General features: G+C 35.2%; 1 protein-coding gene across 7 annotated transcripts in view; it reads left to right on the forward strand.

The window, feature by feature from the left end:
• The window catches only part of LOC107186411 (CUGBP Elav-like family member 2), a 476981-nt gene that overhangs the window by 300499 nt on the left and 159403 nt on the right, over positions 1–17079 (forward strand). For all 7 annotated transcript variants that reach the window (XM_015574265.1, XM_015574267.1, XM_015574268.1 and 4 more), the window contains exon 4: positions 12849–12897. In XM_015574265.1, coding sequence (XP_015429751.1) covers positions 12849–12897 — 49 coding nt within the window. The remainder of the gene's footprint in view (positions 1–12848; positions 12898–17079) is intronic.

A 17079-nucleotide genomic window follows, 5' to 3' on the forward strand; every position in this document is an offset into this window, starting at 1 on the left:
GTAAAATAATTAATAAAGCGTGTCTGGCTACGTACGGCCTTTTTCACTGTGGCAGCTAACGTGACGAATCAATCCTCGTGAATATTTGAAAACCGTTGGTAATATCGAAAAGTGTTTTAAATAAAAGTTCAATGATTTCGAGGGGAAAATAATCTGATATGAGTAATTTGTTTGAAGATGCACGCGTAGTACTGTAGAAAAAAATATTAAGCTATTTATACGAAAAAAACCATTAGTCTATGAAATATTTTAATTCTAAATTTGTAAAGTGGTACTAGTAATACCATGTTCACCTTCTTTACTCTAGAACTACACCCTTCCCTTTTGTAGCGTCACCGTGGAGTCGCGGGTGACCTAAAATAAAATCTTAATATTGAAAATGCTATTTATTATTTTCGACCATTCCTCTTTACTTCTTCTTTAAACACCTTATGAAATAGTAATTGCACACTGTGATTTCTGGTAAAAACAAATAAAGGAAGTTAAAGAAAAGCTTAATGTTCTAATGTTTGTTTTCAAATCCGAAGACAAAATTCAAATTTTGTGGGGTCGCTGGCAACCTCAGGGTGGCGTTCCAAGGTTAGAGTTGACATTCAAAAGTACGTCCTTTAGACTGCATGCAGAGATTTATTTGTTTTCTCAATCTCTTACCAACCATTTCTATCTTTCCTTTCGAAATTTGTTGACGGGCCATCCATACAAGCCAGGCCATGACAGTTTAAAACTTGGGACCGCTTCAAAACTTTCACGGTGCACCACGCATCGTTTCGGCACCTTACAAATGTATTTTTTTTTCTCAAAGTTCGAGCCTCGGCAACCAACGCAGGGGAGAGGAGGGCAATAAAGCATGCACTTGATGAAGTAAAAACTCTCACGAGGAACTTCCTATCCAACTCTTATGTAGCCTTTACTGTATACTAAATTTGAGTATTCCTTCAAAAGTAAACAACAAAACCTCCTTTGAATAACAGATGGACTTTATTTTTAATAGTAAATTCACATATTTATTCAAGTTTTCTACTCGTCCTACCGAAAATTCTTTTTTGCCTGAAAATAGGTATAAATTCTCGATTTCATCGTATCACCTTCAGTATCTAGGGTCTAAACTATTTTTTTTTTTGTTTATTTATCGTCGCATCGACCAAGGGTCATTAGCGACTACATTTGTCAATTATTTACATGAGTTGTGCGATAATTACAGTTTCCTAATGTAATAGTCTATCTTACGAATCTGCTTTTATAGGAATCCTAATGCTGTAAGGTAATACAATTGATCGTAGTTGATTACAGGGTTCTGTTTAGATGTGCGTCGTTGATGCATGATAAAACTTTTATGATCTCTTCTGTTTTATTCAAGCAAGCCTTGATGTCCCTGGTCAATCCGTACCTTGCTCTTAAGGAGTTGTGTTTTATACACTCGAGTATTATATGATTAATTGATAGGTGTGTGTCACACATCGCGCAGATCTAGACTATTGTTTGTAGAGATAGAACATCAATTTTTCTCTATTGAAAGTTAATGTTTCTTGTTTCATAAGTTACAAGTACAAAGTTCCTAAATATCGCATTCCAACAATACCTTAATTTCGTACTATGCAATATTGCAACAACGCCTTTAATCAATTCGGTTAACTATTTCTCCTTATAGCAGTAGATGAGCCTCTTGCAGCAAGGCGTAAAACATGGAACAAAGAAATAAATAAGCAGATCCATGTTTGTGATATCTGTACGGTACGATAATTTAGTAAAATAATCTCAAGTGATCTAATATCGACTACCGCATGTATACTCTAGTATCACGTAGAAAATACTAGGAATCAGTCTTTTTATTTACCAAAAAGCGACGAAAGCTACTACCGTAAGAATTTTTCCACGTGTATGTAAAAATATTTCTTTTTTGCCAAACACATAATCGATAAACATGTTTCCATGAAACGTCATATAATAGAAAAATGTCTGACCCTATTTTCCAATAAACTACAAGTTGTTATATAAAAGTGTACGATAATGAGGTTACTTCCTCTGCATGGTTACTAACAGGAACCATTTTTTATCGCAAACCTTTTCCAATGTAAAATTGAACGCTTGAGAATTAATTTTCGTGTCCGTTTCCCTCCTTCTCTCGGTAGGTTGAACAGCGCAGAAATTCCGTTGCAAGAAGAACAGAAAGAAAAATCCACCGGTGAGCAATTTGAAAAATTCAACTGAATTTCTTTTACTTTATTCTTTTGTTTTCTCATTCCCCCGGCAAAGTAGCCGTTCGTTGTAGCAGCGGCGGGGCAAAAGGCGACGCGGGACGCTCGCTTAAAGCGCATAATATTCAGGAGCGGAAGTTGAAGATATTCTATTTGCGAATCTTCCCGATCTTCCAGACGCGAAGGAATTTCACGTATCGCGGCGCGAGCCGGTATGAAATTCATATCTATGCTAAACGCGACTCCCTGCGTTTGGGTTTAGTGGTTTCTCCGTGGTACCTTTATATTGCGCCCCGATTCCATGATTTTTGTACACACTTGGTCCACGGGAAGATCGAACCCGCGACCGGTTATCGATTTGCTCGAGAAATAAACTTACGAGCGTATCAGAGTTCTTGCACCTTGAATATACACTACCAACCAAAAGTGGGACCATGTGTAATAATAATATTTTTCTCTTTCTTTAATTATAATTAATTCCGCCGAATTTCAATCCAATATTGGATGAATCGTTTAAACAGAAAGAAGGGCGTACACTACCGGCCAAAAATACGGGACCAGAGTTCATGATTGATGGAACAATAATTAATTATTCTGTTACGATGTAATAAAATTTACGGAATCAATACACATACAAATTATTTCCACTCAGTTTTCTTTTCTTATAAGTTTTCTTTTCTTATACTTTTCATCTAATCTTTGTGGAATAATATTTTTCTCTTTCTTTAATTATAATTAATTCCGCCGAATTTCAATCCAATATTGGATGAATCGTTTAAACAGAAAGAAGGGCGTACACTACCGGCCAAAAATACGGGACCAGAGTTCATGATTGATGGAACAATAATTAATTATTCTGTTACGATGTAATAAAATTTACGGAATCAATACACATACAAATTATTTCCACTCAGTTTTCTTTTCTTATAAGTTTTCTTTTCTTATACTTTTCATCTAATCTTTGTGGAATAATATTTTTCTCTTTCTTTAATTATAATTTAATATATATATATTTTAATATAATTTAATTATAATTTAATTATAATTAAAGAAAGAGAAAAATATTATTCCACAAAGATTAGATGAAAAGTATAAGAAAAGAAAACTTGTAAGAAAAGAAAACTGAATGGAAATAATTCCACAAAGATTAGATGAAAGTAATACGCGAAAACTGAATGGAAATAATTTGTATGTGTATTGATTCCGTAAATTTTATTACATCGTAACAGAATAATTAATTATTGTTCCATCAATCATGAACTCTGGTCCCGTATTTTTGGCCGCCAGTGTACGCCCTTCTTTCTGTTTAAACGATTCAACCAATATTGGATTGAAATTCGGTGTTCCTTTTTTTTCATGCATTAACCCTTTGGAGCACAGTGGTCAACATTTGGCAGCTCATACGATTATTTAGCTGAAGCAATTGAAACTTATAATTTTTATTTGAATCGTAGTAAACAAATGAAACAAGTTTTTATCGACTTTAGGGATGCCCTTCGATGGCGTTATCATTCACTAACACTGTTTTCAACATCTTTGTGAAAGTTCGAATTTTCGGGAATTTGTTTGAATCATCATTTTGCTGATTTCGGAATTGTTTAAAAAATAGAGACCCTCAATGTTGGGAACTTTCACCGATTTTTACGAACGCTACCTTCACAAAAGAATTTGTATCTCAGCAGATATAAAAGATACGAACTTCATTTTTATTTCATTTTAATTGTGAAAGGTTGTTCTTTTTAATTAATTCTTTGTTTTGTACGTAAAGTTATTTTTGCAATGCAAAAAAAGGTAAAATATTTTTGTCTTGCAAATTTGACTACCTGATCGACTCTGAAAACATTTGAAGAAATATATCCATATTCTGTGACCTTTCCTCCTTAAGCATCATTTTTTTAAATCGTGGACACTCTAAAATTATGATTGGAACAGGCCGACAAAGGTCGTGGTATCCGGCGATTCAGGTTAGCTCGACCTGGTCGACCACTCTTCTCAGGTAGACTCAGAAAGCCCGATATCCTTTGTATTGCGGACGATATTAATTAAGTCGTACAGTGTTGTAGTCGACGAAACGGGGTTATTGGTGTCGCTTGAATAAATGTTTTTATTATTTTCCTGTGTCCTAATTCTTTTACGACTTCATTATTACTGTCGTGTGTTACATGGCTATGACACCTTTTAAAAGGCAGTAATGGAAATAAACAAAAGGTAGTAATAATATTTCACAAACCTTTCATTAGGGTTCTGTAGATTTGCAAAACGTTCTCGATATACAGAGTGAACCACGAATCGTGATCAGTAGATATCATCAGATGTGTTCCAATGTACAGAACGAAATGTTTACAAACAGTAGGCAAGAGCTCAACATAGGAACGTGTACAATGGCGTAGCATACGATACTCTTTGTAATATTACAGTTCGAATATTTCTTTAATCTTTTCTCGACCCAGATGAAAAAAAAGTAACACATGTTATGTTATGATACTTATCGAATTGGTCTTGAAATCCTCTAACAGATAGGCGTAAAAAAATTATAGGTGTATTTGCAAAAAATTGAAGGTGACCTTGCAAAATCATGAAAAAAAAGAGTTTACAAAAACTTTGCTATAATCACGTTAAAGCTCTCTTGAAACCATGTTATACCTGATAAAAACATTTTCGATCGGACTGCTAATAACAGAGTAATCTCTACTGATCACGATTTGCGGTTCACCCTGTATATTAATGAATCCTCTATACCTGAGAATTAGTCTTCGAAGAGCTCTCGTTGTGTCCAGTACGGAATTTGAAGACATTGAAAGTAGTTCGATGGTAGTGTTTCAATCCATTCCAACGACCTCATATTCTCGTGTAAGTCAAAACTTACGTAGATCACCATCAACCTCTTACTCCTTCATTTCCCTATATTCCTCAACCATCATTAGTGCGTGACTGTTGTCGAGTGATAATATTACGTGTCAAGTGACTTGAAAGTTGGAAAAGAACATCATCTCAAAATGAAATATTACCCGAACAATCAGCTACATCTCGGACGGACAGGACGTCTGCACAAGCAGAACCATTGAGTATTGTTAATTCTCAGTTTGGAAATAGTGGTAGCTCCGAAACTAATGGAATTCGCGAAACGTAAAATGAAAGTGCAATAGATATAATGTGCACGTTAATGCCCGTGGTAGGTCAGTCTGCATTATCCAGCTGTGTACTACAATCGCGTAAAAAAATAGCAGCGATAATTTATAAATTTAACGCTCTTATTCAGAAAGAATTATTAACAGATAGAGACAGTCCATTTGCTGATACTGATACAGTAGACACAGACATGTGAAAAGAATTAAAACATAAACTTAAATTAGAAAACAGTACCAATAATCTCATTGCATCGACTACAATACTGTACGAATTAACTAATACCGTCCATAGTACAAAAAACATCAGGTTTTCAGAGACTACCGGAAGTGAGCGGTCGACCGTGCAGCGTAGTTACTCGAATCGGCGAACGCCAAGACATTTATTGGCTTACTCCGACCACAATTTTAGAGTGTCTGCAAATTCAGAAAGTAAATTTTAAAGAGGAAACATCACAGAAGACGGACATATTTTCCCAAAATTTTTCAAACTTAAACCGGGTACCAAATTTGTAAAACAAAAATATTTTTAACATTATAGAACAAACATATTTTCAATATTTTTGCATTGAAAAAATAACTTTACGTATAAAACAAACACAGTTAAATCGAACGATCCGTTAAAATTAGTATGAGAAGGAAATAAAGTTTGTACCTTTAATAATTTCGGAAATAAGACTTCTTTTGTGAAGGTAGTTTTCGTAAAACGTCAATTTCAAGGGTCTGTATCTTTTAAACGATTTCGAAACCAGCAAAATGAGCACTTAAATCGTTCCCTATTTTCACATAGGCAGCAAATTGCATTCGAGAACAAAATCTCAGATATCATGTACGTACATATATGATCCGCCTGGTGCGGAATGACCAATACATATTTTACTCAGCCTTGGATACAAATGATAATAATAATAATTAAAATAATGTAGTATATACAATACCAAGTTTGAAGAGTTCAACAAGCAATATGGCTACCGTCATAAAACCAACTATCGCGACCTTGTCAATAGAAAAGAAGAATTCGAAACAGATTTCATAACAATTCCAAACCATCGTGTACGAAAACAATTAATCACGGGCTCGAAGCGGAATGAATGAAACCAGACCCGATGAAAATCGTTGTTTTTGCGTCGTATGACGTATTAACGTTCAGGATGGCCTGTAGCGAAACTTCGATTGTGTCGCGGGTAAGAAAGAAAAAAACGGATCGGGGATGGGTATACACGCGTTCCAAAACGAAGGGAAATTTAATTTTCCGCGTGCATTCGCTTTTGTCCTGTCACGTGCACCCGCGGAAAATATCTCGTGCGGCCCTCAGGAATTTTACAGAAGCAAATCGATGCGGAACGACAGACACACCGCGCCTTCCTTCGACGGGGAATTGGAACGACAAGCGTCTGTCCTTGCGAGCCCCTATGCGTGCTGAAGAATTTCGTTTACAAGGAAATTGCGACGCGCTCTCGTGTCTGCCACAGTTTGATAGAATATGGTTCATTTACAAATAACAATAATGTTTTTTTGTATAACTTATGAATATTAATGTATTCAACCTAATTGAAACCAGGTAGAAACTTTTCAGCAACATTCCCCATTGTTGTTCATCGAATCTTATCGCACTTGATACAATTTCAACGATCTTCGTTAACTGTCAACAACACACATAATTTAGTCGATCGTTTTTGTAACTTTTCTTAAGTAATTAAATCTCTGTAGACAGACATATTATCTCACACCCCGTAGGCAAACTGAATGTCCAAGCCTAATTTTTTTACAGTTTTAGACTTTCAGGAAATCTGAAACTTACAGAATTCTGGAATACTTCTCAAAGTCTCTACTACATCATACAATGATTCGTTAAGTGAAAAAATACAAATTCAGTGGAAAGTCCGGGAATAATGAAATTTTGCTTGGATCTTCAACGACTTGCATTGCCTATAGAGAGTTCAAAATGCTTTTTCTCGTTTTTAAACCGCTGACTGTATCTTTTCGGTATCTTGTATTGAAAATTTTATTTCATAAAATCGAGAACCAATTGTCATTTTAAGATAATTTAAATCATTTAAAAATTTTTTTTTATAATATATGTAACGGCATTAGTAATCCCAATAACGCCGTTTTTTCTAATGTTTGGACGTTATTTAAGGAAATGTCGTACTGCCAACCGTTAAGAAATGTTCCAAATATTGTCACTAAGGTGATAAAGTAGGCGTCCACTGTAGTGGACAAATGGCAGTTAACGAATTAAGTAACGTCAATTCAGATTAGAGACACTATAATCAGAGACTGGACTTGAGCCAGCCAGTTATGATGGGTTCGCCGAATCTTTGTTATGCCAGCTCATTTTTAAATCCATGAATTATGCTAATCTGGATTGTAACACAATTTGAAAAAAAGAAATATTTGAAACTTAGTAAAAAAGATTCCTTGCCATATAATTCTAATTTTTTCTAATATCTTTTATGTTGAAATGCAAAATTGGATAGTAATGAATATAACATACGTATATTCACAATATTTTATTTTATATAATCATAATATTAAGTTACTAACATATTTTTCATATAATTATTACGCCTGTATTATTTATTTACAATAATTAAATAAAATAACATAAATGAAGTGAAATAAATAAGGTAAAATGAAAAATGGAAGAAAAACAATTTTTTTTATCCATAATTGTGGTTGTGAAATACAATTTTATTATCTAATACAAAGAGTTTAACTCGAGCGTTGTCATTCTTGTATGAATAGAATTATTAGTAAGGTCTGGTATTTTATTTGTACTTAATAATATATTACCTTGCACTATCTTTTTCCTTATTTCTGATTTTGTCATTGATAAACATTGAAGAAATTCTGAGAAATATTCCTGGTCCTCATTGTCATGATTAATATTATTTATATGTCCATGTACATAACAAAATACCGTTATAGAGGTTTCTATAGATTAAGAATGAAATTTTTGGTATATTTCTCTCTCTGTCTCGTAGGATTTAGCAAATTTAGCGATGTCCAGTCTCTGATTATAATGTCTCTATAGTTCAGATAGCCTGGTAACTGGTAGTTCAAATCACATTCAATCATCTTTCGTATCTTCTATATACAAGGTGTAACAAAAATGTTGGAGGACCCGGAAATAGAATGCACTACGCGCTGCGATTGGTAGCCAACGTAGCGGGAACTCGGCTAGCAGACTCACGCTCTGATTAGTGGAGGTTTTTCGTTAATATTTCGTTAACAAAGCCTCTGATAACATTTCTGCTCAGGAAAAATTTGTTTCAAATCACCTCACGAGTCCCCTATTTCCGGGTTCTCCACACTTTTGTTACATTCTGTATTACGTTCACGTTATAAACTATTTACTATTGTGACGTTATTAACACATTATCAGTCGTCAGTGTCGCTATAATATTTTCTTCCTCTACGGTGATCTCACCGCTCACGATCGTTTCACACCTTATAAACATCTTTCACGAGGTCTCGTCTTTCCAACAGTGCCACAACTCGTCTTGTAAATATTTCTCATTAAACACACGGTAATGCATTCAAGTAATCAGATACGATTAACATCTATGATCACTGTGTGACGCGAATCAAACGTTCGTTACTCACACAAAACGCAGAGACACCGTTGCAATCGCGTCATCTTACCAACACCTGATGTCCAATCTCAAAGATTACTATCAACACTCGCTTACTCTGTCCAGTAGAAAATTACAATAAATGACGCTGTTAGTGTCGCGTGCGGTTAATAACGTATCTTTCGTGAAAAAATTATGGCTTCACGACTACGATAACAAGCGGAGATTGAAATAGAATTTTGCAGATTGCTTTGTTTATTAACATTCGCATGGCCATTATCAGAAATAGTTATACGAACGGCGGATGCTGGGTCATTTTAGACCCGCACCTGTGAAATAAAGGCACAATAAGAAAGTGGAAGCGTTATTAAAGTATGAAGAAGGTCACAAGAATTTTGTTATGATTGGGTCCGATAATCATGGCCTGACCTAGGTCACTCTGAAAGTCACCATCGAATAACAATCGACAACAAACGGGCAGGGCCACTGTTTTATTGAACGTCGGCTAGAATGGTCATAAGTCATAATACGAGCTTTCGATTCCCTTTTGTGTCACTAACATAGACATACACGGTATGTTCAAAAATTTCCAAGACTGGTGTAATAAAAAATTGTATTCTGTTGATTAAGGAATTTTTATTGTTCAGTTTTCTACACACATCTCTCCTCTAGCTACACACTCAGTACAACGCGTATACAGTGCTTTGAAAGTCTTTGAGAATTCCTCTTGTATTATCCTGTTTAATTGCTCGGTTACTGCCTGTTTTATTCCATTCACCTCTTCATAATAGGTCCCTTTGATTCGCAATTTGATTTTCGAGAATAAGAAAAAGTCGGCAGGTGACAAATCTGGCGAATACGGTGAATGGTTAACAATTACGCTTTTCTTTGCCAGACATTCTACGGCGATGATTGACGAATGTGCGGGTGCGTTGTCATGGAGCAGAAATCATTCACCCGGTCGGTGAAGCTCGGGCTTCACACGTGGAATTCTAATATTTAATTCGTCAGCTATTATTTTTATCGTTAAACAACGGTCGTTCGACAAAAAGAGACGAACACATTCGACATTCGCCTCGATGAAATTTACCAAACGTAGTCCTTCTCTTTTGTCATCTTCAAGTGACTGACGACCTTCTTTAAATCGTTTGAACTACTGAAAAACTACAGCACGACTCAAAGAATCATGTCCGTATGCTTTTTGCATCATTCTGTAAGTTTCAATCGCAGTTAATTCCATTTTTAAAGCAAAATTTAATTGCAGCCCGTTGCTCCATGGTTGTAATCGTGACAACGTATAAAATCATGCAACTTTTAACGGCGTAGTACTAATAAACAAATGAACATTGGGAAACACGAAAATTATAGGGTTCTAAGAAAAGTCTAAATTATTTAGTATCATCTCGTTTTCAGAGATGGGGCTAATAGTATATCTGTAAAAAAAATCAGTCCGGGAACTTTTTGAACGTACCGTGTATATAATAAACTGCGCGGTCTTATGGTAGGGATGAAGTCGACACTAGGCAGAGAGGACAATAACTGGAGTAACATTCCTCTCTTTCTAATGGGGCAGTTGGTGGGGGATTTTCCTACGGCTGTAGCGGAAGCATTACATGCATGCAACTTCGTTTTCCTCATCGCTCTTCAGTCGCTTTCTCCCCTCCCTCTGCGATGTGCGAGCAAGAGAGGAGTTTCTCCAGCGCTACTTCGGTCTCGCTTCATCCCTATCATAAGACCGCGCCGCGCAGTCTATTATACATATGTATATGTCTATGGTTACTAAGCAGAATAAACGATATATAGTTGTGACAATAAAAGAAACAGAAACTGTAACATCATAGCTAAGCGCATCTATACTTCTCCTTTTTCTTCCACAACTTATGATTGTAGTATTTATGTAATTACGCTAATGCTGTAGAGTAATTTTGAATATTTATTTCACACATCTCTTAGAAGATATGGTCATCCGAATTTTTTGCCAAGTATTTGTATGAAAAAGAGAAATTAAGAAGCCCATAGGTATGATTTTACAGTTTTCCGTTTATTGTCACAACTATATGTATATCGCGTATTCTGTTTATTTAATAATAACAGCATTCGTCGGTCCCGATCTCTCCTTTGGCTAACTGCGCCGACTACGTGCGTGACCTTCTTCGCAATTTAATTACGCATCAACCTTCTTATTCTGTCTTTATCTAACATATTCTTCACTTTTATTGGCCTATTAGGACCCAAGGTTGCATTAACGCAACATTTCACTCCCAATTTTTTTCAGCGAATTTACATTATTGAATTTTGTTCTTCATGTTGCACTAGTGAAAGGGACTTCAAAAATTTGATTAATATTTTTTGCGTCACTATTTCTACTTCCTCTTAGATCCTACGACATTTTGGAATTTGAAGAAATCGAAATATTTGTAGTACTAATGATAAACTAATTTTTTTGAAATCGTGGTAGTTTTTTGGTGTATCGTTCTCGTGTAGTGGGCTTCTATAATAAGGTATCTAGTTAATAGTACATATTTTATATTTCGACAAAACAATATACGAATTAATTTATTTACGTTGTTCAATACCCAAAACATTGCACAAAGTTGCACAAACGCAACATGTTTTTGCACAAAAAGTACTGATCAAAACATTTGTTTAATAGCATTTATATTCTCTCTTGTATACTTTCATACATAATAAATAATTTATTCCTTCTTTTAATCGTCTTAATTCACTGCCTCGAACGTAGTGGGTTAATAAGAAACGGTAAAATAAACCCACAAGAGAAATACGTACTTTTGACCTGTAATAAGATTTAACCTAAGCTGAATTCATAATTCATGACTTCGATTACGTTTCTCGAAGAGAAACCTATATCCACATTAATTCGCATGGTACTGTAATTACGTGATTTAACACACCGAAGGTGTTCCCATTTTAAACCCCGCAACCCAATATTTCGCCGGGAACATTTGCCCTCTACGGAATCTCGTTTAATATTTAACAATATTTACAAACTCTACGGAGAGTCGTGATAAACCTCGAAATAGAAACTTGAAATTTTAAAAACTTAACGAGTCCGTGTATCTGCTCCTCCGACAACGAAGTGTAGCTACGTACATATGTACTTTAACCGGAAGTACGTAGTTGTAATTGTTACATTATAAAAGAGTCAATTTTCTAACTACGGCGCAGCGAAAACGATTTCGGTTCGAATGGAACGCGATAGAATCTACTCGGATGAAACTATGTAGGCGCACGGTTTGCCGCGATGGCAACGTGAAAACTAGCAGTGACTACGGAAAGTAGAGTAGAGGTTTGTTGCATATTTCAGGAATGTCCCAATGGTACTACGAACGAATTATACATCCTCGTTCCTGAACGACTTTAACGCGGCATTTTCCATGACGCCCTCAATAATAAACTGTCTTTTCCTGCTCGAAATGAAACATTTGCGGACCCACGTACCACGAAATCGTAATGAATACGTAAATGGATTAATATGTAAACGATCATTCGTTTAATAGGATAAATTCCGCGAAGGTAAACTCTGTGAAACCGTCGTAGGATGTTTAGAGTACAGACTTGTTGTTTTCAATTCCGAATAGGCTATCAGATCTCTTCATTGACAAACCGTACACGAAGCTATCCCGATGGAAAATTTTAAAGGGTCTTCTGTGGTTGTGAGGAAAATCATTTATTCCAGGCCCATATAGTTGTTCTGATGCAAAAAATCAATTTGATACTGCCAAATTTTTCAAAAATTTTAACCACAGAAGATTCCTTAAGAGGGGTTTACATAAGTACTTTAGCCTCAAATCAGTGGACACCAAATCAAATATCAAAACGTCATTTTGTGCATCGTTATGTAATTCTTCGCCAATCCGGCCCAACCGTTTGCAAAATTCAAATGTTTTTCTGCTACAAATGAAGTAACAACTTCATATTTCCTGTTTCAGATGCGACATCCGATCCAAATGAAACCAGCAGACAGCGAAAATAGAAGCGGTGAGTAAAAAACACAACAGCTATGTCTCTTATCTTTCGCTTTCAATTAGATCACAGACATCTACAGGTACCGAAAGAATTGAAAACAGATTTTGGTTTCGTGGGATATCAGAAAATACTAATTCGATTCCAATTAAATATCATCCAAATTTGAAGCATCGAGCAAGGAAGACCAGAGGGTCTAATTCTTACATTTTTCTGTATTTTAATTTTTATTATTTTTTATGTTCCATATTCAATACCATTAAGTATACAGGGTGTTCCAAACCAGCTTTGACTCCCGAAAATGAGAGGTTCCTGGAATGATTTGAAACAAGTTTTTCCTTAGCAAAAATTTTATCCGAGGCTTTGTTTACTTCTGAACAATATTAGTTTCATAATCTATTATTGTTTATTACGAAAACAGTGAAAATATAAAGGAATACAAAATTAGTTTTAAAAAACTGCTAATATCAGATCCTGCTTACAATTGAAATGAAACGTCAAAAGTATCGTTTAAAATTAAAGTCATTTATTTTGTTGCCTTTTTAAGATCATTTGAACATACAAAGGCTGCATCAGTAGCCTCACAATATTCGTGGACCCATCTGTAGCATTTGGTGCATTGAACCCACTGTTCACCGGTATGATCCTTGAAATAAAAGCACGAACAAAATAAACGTTCGGCATCGACTTCCAATTCCGATTCGAAACTATCTTTCTTGACAATTTGATCCTCTTCTGAATCTTTGTAAGGACATAACAAGTATCTCATATTATAAACCGTATAGGGTCCCATATTAGGAACATCCTAAGTTCAGATAATAAAATTAGTTGATAATACTAAGACTCAAAGCTAACAAAGAGATTGATCAAATAACTTACCTTTAATGTTATACAAAGCTTCTTTGTAAATGACTATATCTAGAAACTAGCGTTGAGAAAAGACAAACTTATTAGCATCTTACTAAAACAATCATTTCAAAGCAACCTTGTCATTTGTTTTAATAGTTGTAAACATCGCATGCAGTATTGCAACTGTTTCTTGTGGAAATACTATGGGATCTCATATTAGGTTCGTGTCTCATAATCGGTGCCGTTAGACTTGCATATAGACACGACTTAAGTATACTGTACTGCAGAATTGAGATATTCCTAATGATGTTTCGGATCTCGTGTATAAATTACAGCTGAGCTCTTTATGAAATTGTGTAGGGCCTCATATAGGAGGGGGGAGAGGTATGATAGTGAAGCTAAGAAAAAGTGCAAATAAATGATAATTGTACCTCTTAATTAAGTCTTCATGTATCATAATACAATTATAAGTTAACAAAGTCAGACTTTTATGTTATTAAGTTTAAAAAAAAACAGAGGGAGACCGTCTTACCCCTACCACGGGATAAGACAGGGTACCGAAAATAAAACAAGATGGTTTGCCTTTGTATTCTCACAATGGATACACATATGTATTTCTTCGGAATTACATATTATTATTTCCATTATTATTATTGATTAAATGTATGTATTATTTTCGACCTGGCGTCCAAGGGTCTAGAGAAGATGCAGGAAGTCAAAGGGAAGTAAAAGCTTCCCGGTTCTAAATGTGTGTACAATTTTTAGTTATAGTTAATTATGCGCCTTTATTCCAAGTCGTAGTGTAACCCTCAACAATAAGGTACCCCATTATCCTCCATCTTGGCTCAAACCACTGTTTTCCAGAAATTAATATATTTGTAAAACAAATAAAAGGATATTCTAAGTCCGAATATTTCACATTAAAGTAGATGAAATGAAGATTATAATATAAGAAAAACAATGCACTTGCCGTTCTTAAATATATGTATTATAAATTTGTTTGTTACACGAAATAAGATCGACGTACCACGTAAACAATTTCACCGATTTTCACAGCTATAAACAAAAGATACATGCTCCCCCACTCATTGTCGTTAGCGTCCCAACTTTTATAACATAATAGCTTTCTATTGGTTTATTCGTTACGTGTCTAGTATCTTTTAGTTAGCGTTTACATACGATACCCAATCTTACCTCGCTACCTGGCCAGACCCCCATTTCTTCTACTATCATTCTGGGGTAGGGAAAGATATTTGTGGGCTTTAGTGCAAGATGAATAAGTAGGAGTTTGAACTTTGAGCAAAATAAGGGTGACTAATTTGTTTTATGACAAGAGCAGCGCGATCGCAATTATACATAATTGATTCAAAGTAAATAGGTGGGTCATCCAACATCAGTAGCGAATAGTAGCTTCTTTTCGTAATTTCAATTGAATTTACAAGCCGAATAATTTGTAGTGTCCTGTTTTCCGTCTATAAAATGTTCTCCCGAGACGTTAGACAAACCCTCCCCTTTCATGCAGCTCGTCAACGCGTCTCCATCGTACGCTTCTTAGTGTCTGCGTCGCGACGACGACGACGACGACGATGTCGACGATGGAGAATGCAGTTCAAAGCTTGTTCATTAAGTACTAATTAATTGGCTGAATTGAGGGGTTGCCGAGATTGTGTAGTCAAAGAAGATGTAATCGAGTCACGAGGCAACGAGTGGGCGAGGGAAGGGATACGGGCGACGGAGGTATTAGGAAAAGGAAAGAAAAGGGAAACCTCGAGGCGCCATCAACGTTGTTATCTATACTATACTCTTGCCTTTTATTTTACCCAAAAATAAATCCTGATTCTGTAATTGTATAAAGCACAATACAAGTATGATTCAGCTCGAAAGTAAATTTTATTCGTCGAGACGAAAACTATTAGAATCTACAAAATATTGCAAACGAGACACATAAAATCTGCTTATTTCGTCATAAGAAATTCTAGAGCCAATAAATTCTTCGACGAAGCTTGTAAAAACTTTTTGATTGACGAAGACTTGCGCATTAGTGAAATTGTCGGGATACATCTTGAAATGGTAATCGTTTAATAGAAGGTCCCGGTGATTAACTCTTTAGGCACTACACGCCATTATAGCCGCTTTTCTCTAAGCCATATTTTTGGACAAAACGCCATTATAGTCGCTTTCTTCTTTTTCTCACCTTGAAAGCCATGTAGAGTCCCAATTACTACCACTGTCCCTAATATTGCCACTGTACTCAGTTTACGTAATAAAAATGTAACGTATAAAGAATTGTATAAAAAAAATCGTATTACTAAATTAGGACTCTACTTTACGTAAAAACAAAGAAATACATGTGTTTTCATGTACCTGGTATTTGAAAATTAATATTTAAAAATGAAAGTGCAATATTGAGCGTTGAAAACGCGACTACGTAAGTAGCATGTAATGGTGAGGTCATACTAAAGAAAGACCCGTAATTTTACTATTCAACCTATATCTATTGTATAAAATGAATATATAAGAATTACTTTAATTTTTGCGGTGACAGTTATAAGGACACTGGGATTGCTCGCAGATTTTAGTTAATTATTAATTAATTCTTCATGGTTAATGTATGAAACTATATATTTTAATGAAAGAAATGTTAAATACTAGTATGTAACAAACTGAGACGATTTTTAGGTTAAACAACACGTCCAAATGATTAAATGAAGTTACGTTACAATTTTAAGGTGGCAGTATTTGGGACATCTACCCTATCTCGATGTTTCTACACGGGAATATCTTCACATATTTCAATCTGTACCTGTTCCATGGAAAGGCGCCTTGATGACAGTAATAGGGCCAATATATGTAGACGGGCAGTTCGCGGCAGTTTGCCGCCACGTTTTAACAGAACATAGATTTATGTGAAGCAGTTTACACATGATGCAAATTTTAGCGGCTTCCACAGTCAGTCAGAAAAGTCTTCGCACACCTTTTATCACTTTACTGACCGGTACACTATTAAGAGATTTCTAAATTTTAGTGCTTGTAGATAATAAGCTTATTAATTTTCCCTTAGATCAAAGTTACAGAAGAAATTGTCACGTTTTTCTATTAGAGTTCTTGCTATTTTTCATAAATAGAGTTAGCTACTGCAATTGAAGTCTTTAATAATAATTCCTTGACTGATGAACGTTGGATCTACTGAGCCTATTAAATAGCACCCGGTAGCTAACGTGTTAAAACAGAACAACAACTTTTTTTAAATTGGGCCAAGTAACTTGAGTTATTTTTGTAAAGTTAGACGGATTACTGTAGTAAATGATATGTACAAAAAACTTTTTAAATGTTGCAATTGGTCGGAAT

Source organism: Dufourea novaeangliae, unplaced genomic scaffold (genome assembly GCF_001272555.1).
Source record: "Dufourea novaeangliae isolate 0120121106 unplaced genomic scaffold, ASM127255v1 scaffold78, whole genome shotgun sequence".
In the NCBI taxonomy this organism is placed as follows: domain Eukaryota; kingdom Metazoa; phylum Arthropoda; class Insecta; order Hymenoptera; family Halictidae; genus Dufourea; species Dufourea novaeangliae.